General features: G+C 41.5%; 1 protein-coding gene across 2 annotated transcripts in view; it reads right to left on the reverse strand.

Moving 5' to 3' along the window:
* Positions 1-2,265: 2,265 nt before the first annotated feature.
* MED13L (mediator complex subunit 13L) overlaps positions 2,266-15,265 on the reverse strand; it is a 287,857-nt gene continuing 274,857 nt past the window's right edge. For both annotated transcript variants that reach the window (XM_060250117.1, XM_060250116.1), the window contains exons 28-31: positions 10,995-11,149; positions 7,411-7,572; positions 6,408-6,520; positions 2,266-5,072 (exon numbers count right to left, since the gene is read on the reverse strand). In XM_060250117.1, coding sequence (XP_060106100.1) covers positions 4,937-5,072; positions 6,408-6,520; positions 7,411-7,572; positions 10,995-11,149 — 566 coding nt within the window. In that variant the 3' untranslated portion in view covers positions 2,266-4,936. The remainder of the gene's footprint in view (positions 5,073-6,407; positions 6,521-7,410; positions 7,573-10,994; positions 11,150-15,265) is intronic.

The following is a 15,265-nucleotide window of genomic DNA, read 5'->3' on the forward strand; positions in this document are numbered from 1 at the left end:
TGACTGTTTCATGTATTCTCATGAACCATGTTACTCAGTTTTCAGCCGAAACTGGGGCTCTTTCTTTGATGTTGACGAAGTGCAGAGGTGGAGTCCACTCTGGCCCGAAGGCATCATCCTTCTGCCCCATGCAAACATTTGCCAAAGCGATAAGATCACATTTCAAACAGAAGGAAATCAGTAGCCGTGTTGGAAACCATGAAGCAGCCGTGGCAGACCAAAGTCTTCCTGTTTGGGGTTGTGGAGGATGTTTATGTTTTCATTCAACATTGGAAGAAGTTTGACATAAAGCTAATGTTTATTTCGTGGGGGCAGCCTGCGTCTCACAGTCTCGAGACTTGCACTATTCAACCTTCTCCTTTGAACTGCACGCTAATGAAAGCCAGAAACATTTCTCAAGCTAGTGAGGAATCATCCCATTTTGTAGCCATTTCCCACTCCCCATCAGGAACTGCTAGGCCTGCAGAAGAACGAGGCTTTCTTAGAGCACTGGTTTGTTCCAGAGAGAGAGAAACAAACTTCATCCAACTGGATGTTTATTTACTTGCACAAGAAGCTGCCTGTTGAACCAAATTTCTGGGCCATCCAGCTCAACACTATCTACTTAGCAGTGGCTCTTTGACCCAGAGGTCCTTGCTAACACCACCTGCTGTCTGGGATTCTTTAACTGAAGGTTTGAACTTTGTGCCCTCTGCATGCAAAGCATGAGCTTTTTCCAGCAAGTCCCAGGCCCTTTGAGCAAATATATCCCCCTGCACTAAGTGGAACTCGAAAGTATGCAGAGGATTACAGCTAAAAGTCTTGGTAAAGTGAAAAACCTTAGCAACCTTGTTTTCCTCATTTATCTCCTTTCCCTATCAAGCATCACACTGTGAGAAGACACTTATTTCCAGGTCCCTGATGGAATACACCCAAGAGTTCTTAAGGAACTCAGATGTGAGATCTACTAATCCGTATATGTAACCTATCACTAAATTCAATCACTGTGCTGGAAGACTGGAGAGTAGCAAGTGTTACACCCATTTTTAAACCAGGATTCCAGAGGGGAAGTGGGAAATGACAGGTCAGTCAGCCTAACAGGCTCCAGCCCAACAGGTTCCAGACAAATTAGTAGAAATTGTTATCAAAGACAGAAGTTAGGCACAGAGAGGGACAAAGCCTGCTGAAGGAAAATCAGTATGGCTTTTGAAAAGGGAAGTCCTGCCTCACCAGCCTTTTGGAGTTCTTTGAGAAACTGAGCAAACATGTAGAGAAACAATAATCCAGTAAACATTATATACCTGGACTCAAAATGCTTTGGACAAGCAATGTCGCCAAAGACTCTTCAATCAACTTAGCAATTGTGGGATAAGAGGATTCCTAGCGAAAGGAACTGAGGGAACCTCCACATTCAGAGGCACTAAGCCTTTGAATCCCAGAGCAAGGAGGCGACATCATGGAAAGGCCTCAGCCTCTATGCCATTGTAGCCATTCAGAGGAACTGGTTGACCACTGTGCGAGATAGGATGCTAGACTAAATTGACTAGTGGTCTGATCCAGCAGGGCTCTTATATTCATAAGGGGGAACACCAAAGACAACTAACCAACTGCCAACAAGGGCAGTACAGGGGTACAGGGGTTTTAGCCTTGCCATAGTGATAAAACCCTGTTTCATTTTTATATTTGTAATAGTAGTTCAGCTCCAGTGGTGAAGAGGAATTTGCCATGTACCTGCACACTAAAAAGTGGCAAAGAAGTATTTACAGAACAAAAGCCAGTCAAGTGGCTTTAATTGCATACTCAAATAACAAATATGATTGACCCTTTCATTGGTTATACCTACTCCAGATTGCATCCTCCGATCCCTTTGATTTTCTCCCACTGTGGAACACTAAGCTTATATGGAAAAGGAGAAAAACCAGTGACTAATTTAGAACAGAAAAGCAGCAAGCAGGGAAACACCTCTCTGCTTATGGCTTTTCCACTCCAAAACCATTCTCACCAAGCATTTTTTCAATCAGATAAGAGTCTTCCAACTACTCTTATATTTACATACATGGCTTGGATCCTATGCCTTTATTCCACATCCATCAGTGTGGAAGTTGTCCTACACTAGAGTGCACTTTCTCTGATGCTAGGTGTTTCTGTTTGTGGAAAAAAAATATTTCCCAATGAGTCCAGAGCGCTAGAATGAAAGAAATGCGCTGTGCAGCAGAGGATGACCACAGCATCACAAGGGATCTGTTCTTTAAAAGGAGAGAAATCAGCTCCAAAGCCACACAGAAATTTCAGTAATTCAATAATTTATTCATCTAAAAAAGTGTGTAAAAGTATATAGCTCTCATCCACAAGGTATATATGAATGACATTTAAAATGGAGGTCTTTTATTTATTATTGTTTCTTCTTTTTATCAAAGTCTTTTTTTTTAGTGTATTGTACCAGCGATATACTGTAGATTTAAAATGAACCACATAGTTCTTTTTTTGTTTTGTTTTGTTTCAAATTGTTGGCTAGATATAAAAGAGGCTCACTGCAAAATGCTCAAGGAAAAAAAAACAACCAAAAAAATCAGAACTCCCCAAGAAATGTACAGCTTTTACATTAAAAAAGGTTCGGAAATATACATACAAGCATGCCGGACGCCCCCTGCGCAACCCCCACCCCACCCCTTTTGCTCAAACTGTAATAATTCTGATTTCTGCATGATTTCCAAAATTAGAAATTAAAAAAAATAAAATAACTTTTTCACTCTGTAGGAAAGCCAGGGCTTGTACATTTTCAGATTAATTCAGTAAAAAACTCACAAGTAAAATAATGCATATTTAAGGGAAATATTATACAGATTTTTTTTCTCACACTGAAGTACATAAGATTTTTTTCTTCTTTTAAAATCTATTGCCATTCATTTATTTTTGCACAAAAATGTATAAATATGTTACCAGTTTTCTCTTAACTTAAAAAAAAATTAAATAAAAGCAACACCAGATGAAAACAACTCCTTACTGCCCCCTCCCCTCATTTGGGAGGCAGGGGCGGGATATTAATTTTTGCATTAGAACTGGATCACTGGGGAAGAAAAACCCCTTGATAAAAACAGCCCATTAGAAAAAAAAAAAAAGAAGCTAACTAGAATCCAAAGTCCAGGTGAATCTTGGGAACAAATAAGCCCAAAGTAGTAAAAGATGCCTTTACATAGTTTTCCTCACCATTAATTTTTTTTTTTGTATACAAGTTTACAATCTTCATCTTTTAATGCTCTTCAAAAGGCCTTGAGAATTTTCCTTTCTGATTAAGAAAAAATAGCACTGCAATATTCTTAAAATCAATTTTACACTGTATACATTAGATACAAATGGTTTCGATATATCAGATTCTCCTCCTGTACATTGCAAAGGTTTCCCCAGGTGGACGGCCAAGAGCAGAGAATAAAACGATCCATTTTTACAGGGTCCCCCCCTCTGACCAGTCCTTCCTCACTCTCACGTGGGATTTTTTTTTAATAATAAATTTGATTTAAATGTTACATCATCCTTTCAAGAAAAATATTTCTTTAAAATTCATAGAACTTTTAATTTTTTTTTTCTTTAACCAGAACAAGACAGACTTTTGGAAGAACTTCAAAAATGGTTAAGAGTATTCTCTGAGGATGGCCCGTGAGCCAGTCCCCCTAACCTGACTCCTCTTAGAAGCAGCCCATGCCTGCCGCACAGTGCAATGACAAACACCAGAAATGGGAGTTTACATAATAAAACCTCTCAAATCCTAGAATTAAGGAGTCACAAAAATACTATGATTCGCTTTAAACTTTTCAAAATGGCAAACGTTTTAACTAAACCATCATTTCCCCACCACAGTGGTTTCACTTTCAAGTACTAATTTAATGATATAACTTTAAAAATTAATTATTTCTTTGAAATAATATTTTTTCCTATAGATAGAAAAAACACACCAGATTTTAAACTGATTGAGTGTAAACAGAAAGAATTCTCTGACACGTAAGGGGGACTAGCCTGTCCTGATTTATGGATAACCCAGGTTTTAGGAATAATTTTGAAATTTATTTCAAAGTTCTCCAAATTGAATACTTCTGCCTTCCAATCTGTATTAATGTCAGACTAAAATGGGTTATAGTTTCCACTGTTCTCCTACATCATGGTATTGTTCATCTGAGTTACTTAAATCTCACTACAGAAGATTTAATTAATCCAAAATGTCCCCTAAAAACTGGCAGCTCCTAACAGGGTCTTGCCAATTTGCTCTTCCTGATATTTGGAGTTTTAATGGGTTTCGCCCTTTTTATTTTTCTATGTCAGGAGAGCGAGAGGTATGTTGATAAATGGTTCTGAGCAGAACGGAGCTGGATCACCTACTGTACCTGGTCCTCTATAATTTAAAATATCCCCTATAAATAAATTAAAAAAAACTTAGAATATCTCCAGACCATTCATATCTACATGGACAGGTATTAAATGCAGGCATTCGTCCCAATCCACTTCTGACAGGAATTCCAGGTAGACAGAAAATCCCATATTCTTAAATGACTACAGCCGGTTTCTCCTTTGTAGCCAAAGTCCCATCTTGTTTTCAAAGAACATCTTCAGCTTCAGGCCACCCAAACTGGTCACAACACTATTTTGCTTCCTCTCTTAAGCAAAGAGATCTGTGCACAAGAATGATGTCATCTTCTCTGTGGCCCCAAGTTTCGCAATGTTCAGCCACCAAATTAACACTGGCTTGATGATGCTGTAATACATCCACTGTCCAAGACTCTTGGCGGAAGTGCCCACATGCTCCACTCCTAACACTGAAGGGACCCTTCCATTATTGTGGCGGGGGGGAAAAGCACGGCTTGGGCCCCTTGAGGCTGGTCTGAAGAGAAGGAGAGTTCTAACCCTTACAAGGCCATGGCACATTTCTCAAGTTGAAGGGGATGATGACCCGCCAGGTGCTTCTTCACTATGAAAGGATATTCATGATGGCATTGTATAGCTGTGTGAGCACCACAAAATGGACAGGAAGGCAGGAACTGCGGTCCTGAGTTGCAGGGTTGCACGTGAGCCACGACAGTGCATTGTACTGTTCAAGAACAAACCTGTAGGAGAAAAGAGGAAGACAAAAAGAAAGGCACATCAAGCTCCTAGCCGTCGTTGGTTGGGATGAAGGTTTTCCAGGATCCACAATGAAAGCGGTATACCTTCAAACTGTTTCCTCCTCTACAGTTCCACATTTGAAAACAAAGAAAGATTTGTTGAAGACTGAGTTGGGATTAATGTAGACCCACAATTGCTTTTTAGAACTCTTTTTTTCCCCTCTCAAAATGGTGAGCATGGGAAGGGGGGCTGCAAAAGGTTTCATTAACCTCTCACACCTGTTTTTGCAGCCACTACTTCCTCACATGGTCCCAGTGCCACCTGCATTTCCCACTCCTGCACCATCTCCTCTCTCTCTCTTTTTAAAAAGCTGCAAGCTTCCGTCATTCTGCATGGCTTCAGGCATAATCACATAGCCAAATTTTATTAAAATCAAAGTGGCACCTAAAAACATTTTTTATTTTTATTTATTTACTTTCGATTTATATACCGCCCATTCCAACTGAACGCAGGGCGACTAACAATCATGATAAAACCAACATCTCTATTTCAGGTATAAAACTATAAGTCATAAACAATTTACAATTTAAAACAAAGTATTGGTACTATATTGGATATACAATTTATCTGTTGGTGGTCCTTCTGGTAGAATTGCCCAGCAGCATAACAGCGGCAGCCTTCTCCCCTAGTTGTTATAGGCCTGATTTAAAAGTTCGGTTTTTAAAAGGCACCAAAGAACAGCAGCATTTCCATCACTCAGAAGCTGCACAAAAACTGCTGGGGGGGGAGGGGTAAACTCATTACTAGGTGAAACCTTGAGCACTCTTTCTAAAGACAGGCAGTGATGTGATCTCCCAGCCAAATTAAGAGTTTATCTTTCTTCCAAGAGAAAATTTTGATATGGAGAGATTTCAGCAGAAGCTCACAAGTACTTCTCTTAGCTACGAAAGGATATACCAGAGATTAAGGGTTTTTTTTAAATTGCTCTCTCTCTCCGAGGTCTGAGGGAGTCCTTTCCCTGGAAAAAGAGAAAAGCACATCTGCTCTATAGTCCTCATCCTACACACTGTCTGGCAGCTAAGAATGGAGATTCCCACAGCTGTTAATTCTTAGGTATGGATTTCCCAACAGGAAAAGGAAAAAAAAGCTGGATCTCTTCTTTTGAAGTCCGCATGCCCCCTCCTGCAAAGGTCTGCAGAATGAGCCCATAAACTCTTTCAAAATCAGCAGAGATTTACAAGGAAAAAAAACTGGTTAAATCATCTGGAGCAACCCACAAGAAGGAATGGAGAGGGGAAGAGAAGAAAATGAGAATGCAACACTTGGCGATCCATTACCTCAGGACATCTGACGTGGTTTTAGAGTCCAAGGGGTGGGGAACCCTCTGTGAGTTCCGGGCAGGGAGAAGCTCATCCATCTGTGCTACAGAGATGTGATGATGCAGTGATGCCTAGTTGAGGAAGAAGACAGACATCAGGCAACAGAATATAGCAGTTTTCCTTCAAACTTCCTGACAATCACATAGCTATTGTTAAGCAGCTGCTCCCACAAGGTGACCCAAGCTTTTGTCTCCCTGGGGCTATAACTTGCTCCTCCTCTCAAAATTACAGCATCCCTCTTCAAAATGTCTGAAGATATCACTGAAAGATTCTTAGTCAAAAGTTCGAAACTGTACTGCAAGAACTAGGATGGTTGCAGGGGGACCCAAAACCCTATCATTTTGGGTTTCACTGCATATCTGCTTAGCATAACTGCATTGCACAATATCACATGACACCAGAGCTCAGTGATGAACACAGACTATGCTACCGCAACCATCCACCTATATTTTACAGAACGCAGCCGAGCTTCTATTTGTCCTCCCCATAAGACTGGGCTTTACAGAAGGATCATTATAATCACAAGCCGCTGCTTTAGCCCACCAAAAGATAGGCTGTGTCATTCACAGGACACATTCTAGACTACCAATGTGGTGCATAGGACTTGGGCTGGAAAAACCAGCATTCAGACCCTATAAAGACAAATTATTGTTGAGAGGACAAAAATGGAAAAAACCGCACATAAGCCATCCCAAGCTCCTCTAAGGAATGGCAAGAAAGAAGTAAGTAAAGACATACATTCCAGGCTGAAAACTGCTCTCCTCTGTCTCCTTCCACCAACCAACTGAACTGCCTTATACTTGGTCAGACCTTTGGTCTATCTAAGCCTTGCATTCACTACACCAACTGGCAGTGTTACACCAAGGTGGAGAATCTCAGCCCTACTAGACAAGATCTTTTAAGTCTACAATACTGGTGACTGAAACACGGTCTTTCTGTTCAAGTACGATATTTAACCAACCTTCAGAAAGAGGGGGCACTGGTTCTGGGCCTGTGGACAGGATGACCAGAACCACTGAGGAAGGTTCTCAGCTTTGGCAGTAGAGACAAAGTACCCCAGTGCAAGAGGCTGCTGCTTCAGCTCTTCAGGGGCTTCCCGGGAAAGGAGACGTTCTCCTTGGCTCTGGAGAAACAAGAGGAGGAAAGGCAAGTCAGGCATCAAAATCAAGTAATCTAGGAGCATGTGCAGTGCAATGGGGAGGGGCAGAACCCACTTTGCTTGTGGTTCAGAGCATCCCTCTGGAGGATGTGGGTACAGGCTGATGATAGAAGCCACCATATTACACTGCCAATTTTGGCCTCCCCAAGAATCTTGCAAATATATCTCTTTCACGCGTTTCCTATTTTTACAGCATTCTAAGCTAACTCAAGAGACCATATACTAGAGCAAGAAACATTAGTGTTCCAACGGTCTCTTGGTGCTAATTAATACCTGAAGACTTCTGTACAGATTGAACAATGATGTCATGGGCCAATGCGGTGAGCTAGTCTCAATGAAAATGGCATATCACCATTGCCCAGAATTTCCTGTCTCCCTCCCCATTTAGTACACAAAAGAAGTGTGTATATCTACAGGCATGTTCATGCAGTCTTTTACAAAGGAAATAAGAATCAGCCTTCCATAGGAGTGACACAGATGAGAGCAGAAGCTGCTTATTTATTTATTCAATTTATATCCCACCCTCCCCGCAAGCGGGCTCAGGGCGAGTTTCAAGTCACACAAACTCATGACATATAAACAATAAAACATCACAGATATCACATAGGTGAAAATTGAGAGTTAAAACAGTGTTAATAAAACCAGCATAGGACATTGCCTTGGTGATGGTGCTATAATGTATTATTCTAAGTGGTGTCATGATGTTGGCCACAGGCTGCAAGGCCAGGGCTATGGTAGGGGAGGCTGAAAGACAGAAAAATGTGAATGCCTGATGCCTCAACTAAAGCCTGGCAGAACAGCTCAGTCTTACAGGCCCTCTGAAATGTCAACAGATCCCGCAGGACCTTGGTAGAGTGTTCCACCAGGCTGGGGCCAGAGCTGAAGAGGCCCTAACCCTAGTTGAGGGCTAGCTGGATGTACTTCAGGCCAGGGACAACTGGAAGATGTTGATCCATTGTGTGCAAGGCTCTACAAGGCATAAATGGGCTCCAGTCAACTTCTTATCTCCCAGAGCAGTCCATAATAACTATTACTGTGTTATGGGCAACCAAACAAAACATCAACCCCACCTGCCTAGTCACAGACAACACTTCCTCCAAAAAAACCCAACAACCCATAAATAAATACACCAGCTGTATTAACTGTAAGGAATAAACTTTCCTATTAGAAGTGAAACACAAAACCCCAAGGTTGAAGATGATCTAGAACTGAAAACTGCTTCCAAATGCAGCCACCAAAATGTTAACTGTGGGCTTGCAGAAATTAACTTTTCAAAATGTATACTTTTTCTCCCCCAACTGGGACTCCAGCTGGCTTGCCAAATGGTTCTCCCTTCCTCCACATTATTATCACAACCCCCAAAAGGTAGATCAGACAGAAAGAGTGAGACAGTGATTGGCTCCAAGTCACCCAACAAAATCCCATGGCAGAGATGGCTCTCAAACCTGGTTCTCTCTGATCCTAGCTAACTATTACACTGGCATCCATTTTGAACCATCTACAGTGGCTTCCACTATGTTTTCAGATTCTGTGCAAAGGGTAGGGGGTGAGGTTGACCTTTAAAGTCTTCAATAGCCTGGGCCCAAGATGCCAAAAGGATTGTCTCCACCTGTATGTTCATTCCTGGCAAGATTCACCAAGGTGGTTCCTATTGCAGGAACTTGAAATAACCCCTTCCTCCAAACATTAACATCTTAATGTGCATCAAAACATGTCAGGATGAAAATCCAACAGCAGGCTACAGAAGCATTCATATTTGCCAGACTTCAGTAATCAATTACAAGGGCCATGGATGAAGAGGTGCCTCCCTTGGGGGTGGCTGATCACACACTAGTGGTTTTGTAAAAACAAAAATTACACCTCAATTACCAGAGTTGTGTTAATGGTTAAACAGAGCTGCTTCAAAAGGTTATTTGCCTAGAAGAGCCTCATCAGGTTTCCAAGCTCCCTGACCATTCATCTCATTGTAGCAGAAACTGAAGCAACACAGAATCGCCACAAAATACTTAGAATGATCTTCAAAGACTGCTATAACTTGACAGAAGCCACCAACAAACCTGTTTCTTGGTTGCTTGAGAGTACCGCAAAAAACCTCTGAAAGCATTCCTAGGTGTCAAGAAACAGACTAACAAAATTTCTACTGAGAGAAGTATTTGTGAACAGGAGTGTACGTTGCAATATGTTTAGTATAATGTGGATGTCAAAACCTGGATACAGTTAATTGTCCACAAGGGGAGGAGATAGAACCTCTATACAAACAATGTAGGTAACTTCTTCCTTTCAACGTTCCATGTTACTTACAGCAACTGCCATGACTGTGAGAAGTTCCTATTTGCCAGCAAAATAAATCTACATACTAGCCACCTCTAAGAAGCAGTTGTGGCAATAAAATAACCTGGATAAGTGAACAGATTGACCACTTCAATACCAGTCACTGAAATACACACATAACCTTCAAAATTCAAAAAGTTACAAGGTTCTGAGTGGGAGAAGGAAACAGATGTTTCTCTTACTGCCATTGTGAAACTCACAGATGTGAAATCACTCAGGAGAGCAACATCAGAACCTTTCTACTGACTTTATTACCCCCATTATCCTCCATTTATTTGGAGAGAAGATGAAGCAACATGTACTCTCATGAAAAACACTCTAAGTCCTGCTGCTGCCATCATGTTAAAAGTGCACTGCCTGCAGGTTCGTTGAATTTCCCGAGCAAAGGATCATGGACATCTATAATAACCCCCATGAAGTGTTTCACACCACAAAGACTGCAACTGGTGAACTCCACTAAATGCCTCGACATTATGCTAAGTTTAAGGGTTTAAAAAGAAAAGCATTTTCTTTCTGAAATTAACAAAATTAATTTGCATTTTAAATAAGCTTTGATGTTGGAACAAGCCTCTTAAAAGCCACTTTAAAGTAAAATTGACTACTGAGCTGCAGGCACCCAGGGCAAAGAAAACAAAATTTGCATAAAATTCCAGCACCTGGAGAGCTTGTGTTCCGATGTGTAGTTTTATGATTAGTAGAAAAACCCTCTTCTCTTACGGAAACTCTTCTGTGGAGATTTAAATCAGCCCCATTTGCAGAACAAAGTCCTTAAAAATATGGTCTCCTGATACCAAGGGTAACTCAGTGCACTGTGGAAGAACCACCATAGTGCTAAGCTACTATGATTACTGCTGGATTCCAAGAATTCATTAATATACACAATATTACCTGAAGCAACACAGACTTCTCTACAATAAGCTCTTTGGGACTGAACCCATAGGAAGAGAGACAAAGGAAAAGGCTTGAAAGCAACACTAATATAAGAAAGCTGAATCCGTAAAAAGTTTAGTGAATCAGCCACTGCGTGACTTTGGCTCGAAGTCAAAAGCATTTACCCGACTGTGTTGGAAAGATGGTCCTACTCCAATTCCGGAAGGAGAGCCAGGGGAAGGGACAGGGGAGGAGTTTGGAGATGAATGGAGGTTCCCAGTAATTAAAATTCCAATGTCATTGTCCATGTCGTCCGGGAAGGGAAGGTCAAACATGTCATCTGGAAGAAATAAAGGCAAAAAGAAGAGATAAGTATCTTTGTTGTATGGTATATGGAACTCCTTGCATTCCACTTGATACTTGCCAATATCACAGCTTTCAGAAAGAAAGACATTTCCACTAGTCATGACTGGACAAGCAGCCTAAAAAGGGTTATTAGGTGAAAACTGGCTTACAGCCTTTTAGCCTAAGCGATGCTGCTGGGGTCATTATAAGTAACTGGCATCAGCTGCTCATGATTTAAGAGCCGCTGTTTCATATAAAGGTAGCAAAATCTCTCCCTTTAAAAAGGCTATATCAGAGGAATGGTTACCAACACTATGGAGTCCAGTCTGGAACTATTTTCATTATACACTTTGAAGAATACCATTGAAATCTAGAGAGATAAACTGGGAGTGTTGGGCAATGGGTTTAAACATGCGGAAAATGCCCTTAGATCCACTTTATGAGGACCCTTTAAGGTTTTCAAGACAAAAGGTGAGTGAACAAGATGAGTTGCCATTGCCTGCTTTTACATAGCAACCTTAGACCTCCTTGGTGGTCTGCCATCCAAGGACTACATAAAACAAGGCCGGCCCTGCTTAGCTTCTGAGATCTGACAAGATTGGGCTAGCCTGGCATTATTTCTATACAAAGAGAGCACCCTTGGGCATGGCTGAAGGAAACTTCAGACAACCTTAAGGAGATCATTAAAAATGCATAATCCAAACATCCACCACAATCCAACTGCAACAACTGATTTTTTAAAAAAAAAATCTGTATCCCACCCATCTGCCCAATGAGGAGGTTTAACCCTCAAGGTGTTAAACACTAAAAAAATTAAAATCAACTTTTAAAACGGTAATATATGTAAAAACAATCACTGAAAACAAACAAGAATGAGGGTTAGTAAGAGAATGCCTAGGAAAGCAGGAAAGTGTTCACTTGCTGGTGGAAGACAACAAGAGAAGGGGGAAGGGGAGCCTATTACTTTTGTGCCACAACCAAGCAGGCACTTTCTCAGATTGCTACCCATCTAGCCTCAGGTAATGGGAGCACTTGAAGCAGGGCACCTAAAGACTGTCATATCAGTTGAGTAGGTTCATATGGGTCTAGGTGGTCCTTAAGGTAGGCAGGGTAAAGTGAGCTTTGGAGCAAATTAGCTTTATTCTACATCACTGGCAGAGTATAACTTATTAAGGCTGTAATGTCTGCACAAAGGCTGCGGTCAGTTCCCTGGGGCTATTATTGATTATTTTATCATCTCTGGATAGAATGCAATTACACATCAAACTGTCTTGGAGCTAAGAAAACTGGGCAGCTTAATGAGCTTTTTCAACATCTGGCTCACACAGGAGCAGAAGGAGAACCATCCAAGCTCTACAGGCTGCTTCTTAGGTACTTCAGAAATTGCCTACTTTCCTTGTGTCAGACACTCCTAGAGTCATAACAAGTGAAGGAAACCAACTGAGGCTGTCCCTGGAAGGAGGCAAAATCCTCACCTGCCCCTTAAATAACCAGCCTGCCGCTTCTGAAGGATCTGCACCAATGAAGATCCTGAATTCCAAACACGCTGGCTTGCTGGATTTCTGCCTGCTTCTTGGTTTAAACAGATCATTTGTTCAGCCTATTAAGTGTGCATGTAATCTTTTTCTTTTTTTATTTTCTGAAGAACTTTGTGTGAAATGGCTATGACTGTTTATTGATGCAGAAACACTGTAACACTTTACAGGTCTCAAAAGAGAATTTTTATTTGCAATGGGTCTCTGATAAAACGAGAAAACTGCATATGAAACACACATTCTTATTGCTCAGTCATCTGAGACAGAAGTTATCATTACTTGACTGCCTCAGATGATGGAAAGTTAGTAATTTGAACATAGAGAACAAAATAACTTTACACACTGTGTCAGTTTTGATCCTTTGGAGGTATAGTCCTTTTATAATATGCTGAAACCTGTATTAAAAGGCACTGTTTTGGGACAAAAAGAAAACGTACAAGACAGAGTGAAGACCAACCTCTGCAGCTCTCAAAGTAAGACTATTAAATGGCAAGCCACCTCTGCAGAATTATTTTTCATCAAGAAGGCCCAAATATTTGATATCTGTCTTACAAAGATGGAATTCAGGTGGTGGGACATTTATATATTGCAAGAAATTCAGCTGAATTCCAATAGAAACAAAAAATGGCAGTCAAGGAACAAACAGCTTGATGTTTCTTTGCAGCAGATTGGGCCTTTTGGCTACTCCATTCATTTCAGAAGTGGGTCAATTCCATTATAGGAGTTTTATCATGCATCTTCCTATGCCAAAGAGAGGGGCAAGTGGCAGCCACAAGCGATTTAATCCTGTTTATTGAACTATCCTCCTCCTCCTCCTCTCCAAGCTTGCACATAGAGCAGAAACTGCACCATGCTCTGCTTAGCCTCCAAGGCACAAATGAGAGAGCTAATAGCTTCAAAGCCTTTTTAATTATTAAACATGGAACAGGGTTGAGAAAATTAAATCTAACACCCTTTTGGAAAATGCTAGCCTTTGGACAAGGCTCCAATCAGCATGTGAAACCCTGAAGGCCACGTTAATACAGGTTAAATATTTGTAAACATCGTGTTCAAGCAGGATTCGGGGGCCATGAAAGGATAGTGGCACATATGTATTAAGATTAGGCTTCCCCTGAGAGGCCCACTAAGTTCCAGCATCAGATCAAAGCAGGCTCTTTAATTTAAAAGGGGAGGGGGAAATCTACGCTGAAACTTGCTTTGTAGTTAAAAGAATTGTCCTTGTAACCTCTCCCTTAAATTAGTTTGGAAAGACACTGGGGAACAATTTTGCAGAATTACCTACTTTATTTACAAAGTTAATTATAACCTTGACACTATCCATACAACGCAAACCTGCCTTATACTGAATCAGACCCTTGGTCAATCAAAGTCCATATGGTTTCCACTGATCAGCAGTGGTGGCCCCACATTCACAAAATCCTGCCACTGGATTCTTTTGACTGGAGAGGCTGTGGATTGATCCTGGGACCTTCTGGATGCAAAGCGGATGCTCTTACACAATCGTCCCTCTGGCAGCAAAAGAATTTTAACCTTTTTACTTGATCCTTACTGAAACTGCTCACACACATACACTGGATCATTACTAGTTCTATAACTGAGAGACAGCACGGTACAGTGGTTAGAGTGTCCGACTAGGACCTGGGAGGCCCAGATGCAAAGGCCTGTTCTGCCATGGAAGCCTGCCATACAGCTATGGGACAGTCACACATTCCCAGCCTAACCTACCCCACAGGGTAAAATGGAGGTGGGGATGATGTTGTAAGCCATTTTGGGTCCCCAGTATTATAGCCTGTATGAAATGTGACCTGGTGAGGACATGTAGTGAACAACACCTCTAAATGGGAGACAACCAAGGATTTCAGAATCCACTTGGCTGTGAGGCTTGCTAAGTAGCCCTGAGCTGGCTACTATTTCTCAGCCTGCTTTACCTTATAGCAGGGGTGGCCAACGGTAGCTCTCCAGATGTTTCTTGCCTACAACTCCCATCAGCCCCAGCCAGCATGGTCAATGGCTGGGGCTGATGGGAGTTGTAGGCAAAAAACATCTGGAGAGCTACTGTTGGCCACCCCCGCCTTATAGGATTGGTGGGAGCATGAAACACTAACTCCCAAATTTTACTACGCTGAGATTGTGGGAAGAAGAGCAGGCCACTGACCCTTCTGTTACTAATTATAACAAACAAGAGTTTGGTTTGAAAACACATGACTCTGCTGAGGGAAGGAAGAATTGCACTTCTGCAGAATCAGCCCCCACCCATTCAGTTTAAGCCACACAATTGTTACAGCACCCTGGGAACCCCTGCACAAGGCATCCTGGGTAACAGACATCCCTTATCATCCTTCACCCCCAATTCTCTTACAATACGATTGTCACCCTTGCCTGGGTTATAGAAGTAAGCCAGAGTGGGGCCTGGAAATGTACAGTATAAACTAAGATGGAATATGGCCAAACAAAATGGTTCCTAGCAGCTAAGCACAAGTCTGATTTGCTATTTTGGGAGGTGGCTGTCAGGTGTCTCCAATCTACTGGTTTTCCCCCCATCTAAAAACAAAGATTGCATTATGGAGCCCACAAGA

This window comes from Heteronotia binoei, chromosome 11 (assembly GCF_032191835.1).
Source record: "Heteronotia binoei isolate CCM8104 ecotype False Entrance Well chromosome 11, APGP_CSIRO_Hbin_v1, whole genome shotgun sequence".
In the NCBI taxonomy this organism is placed as follows: domain Eukaryota; kingdom Metazoa; phylum Chordata; class Lepidosauria; order Squamata; family Gekkonidae; genus Heteronotia; species Heteronotia binoei.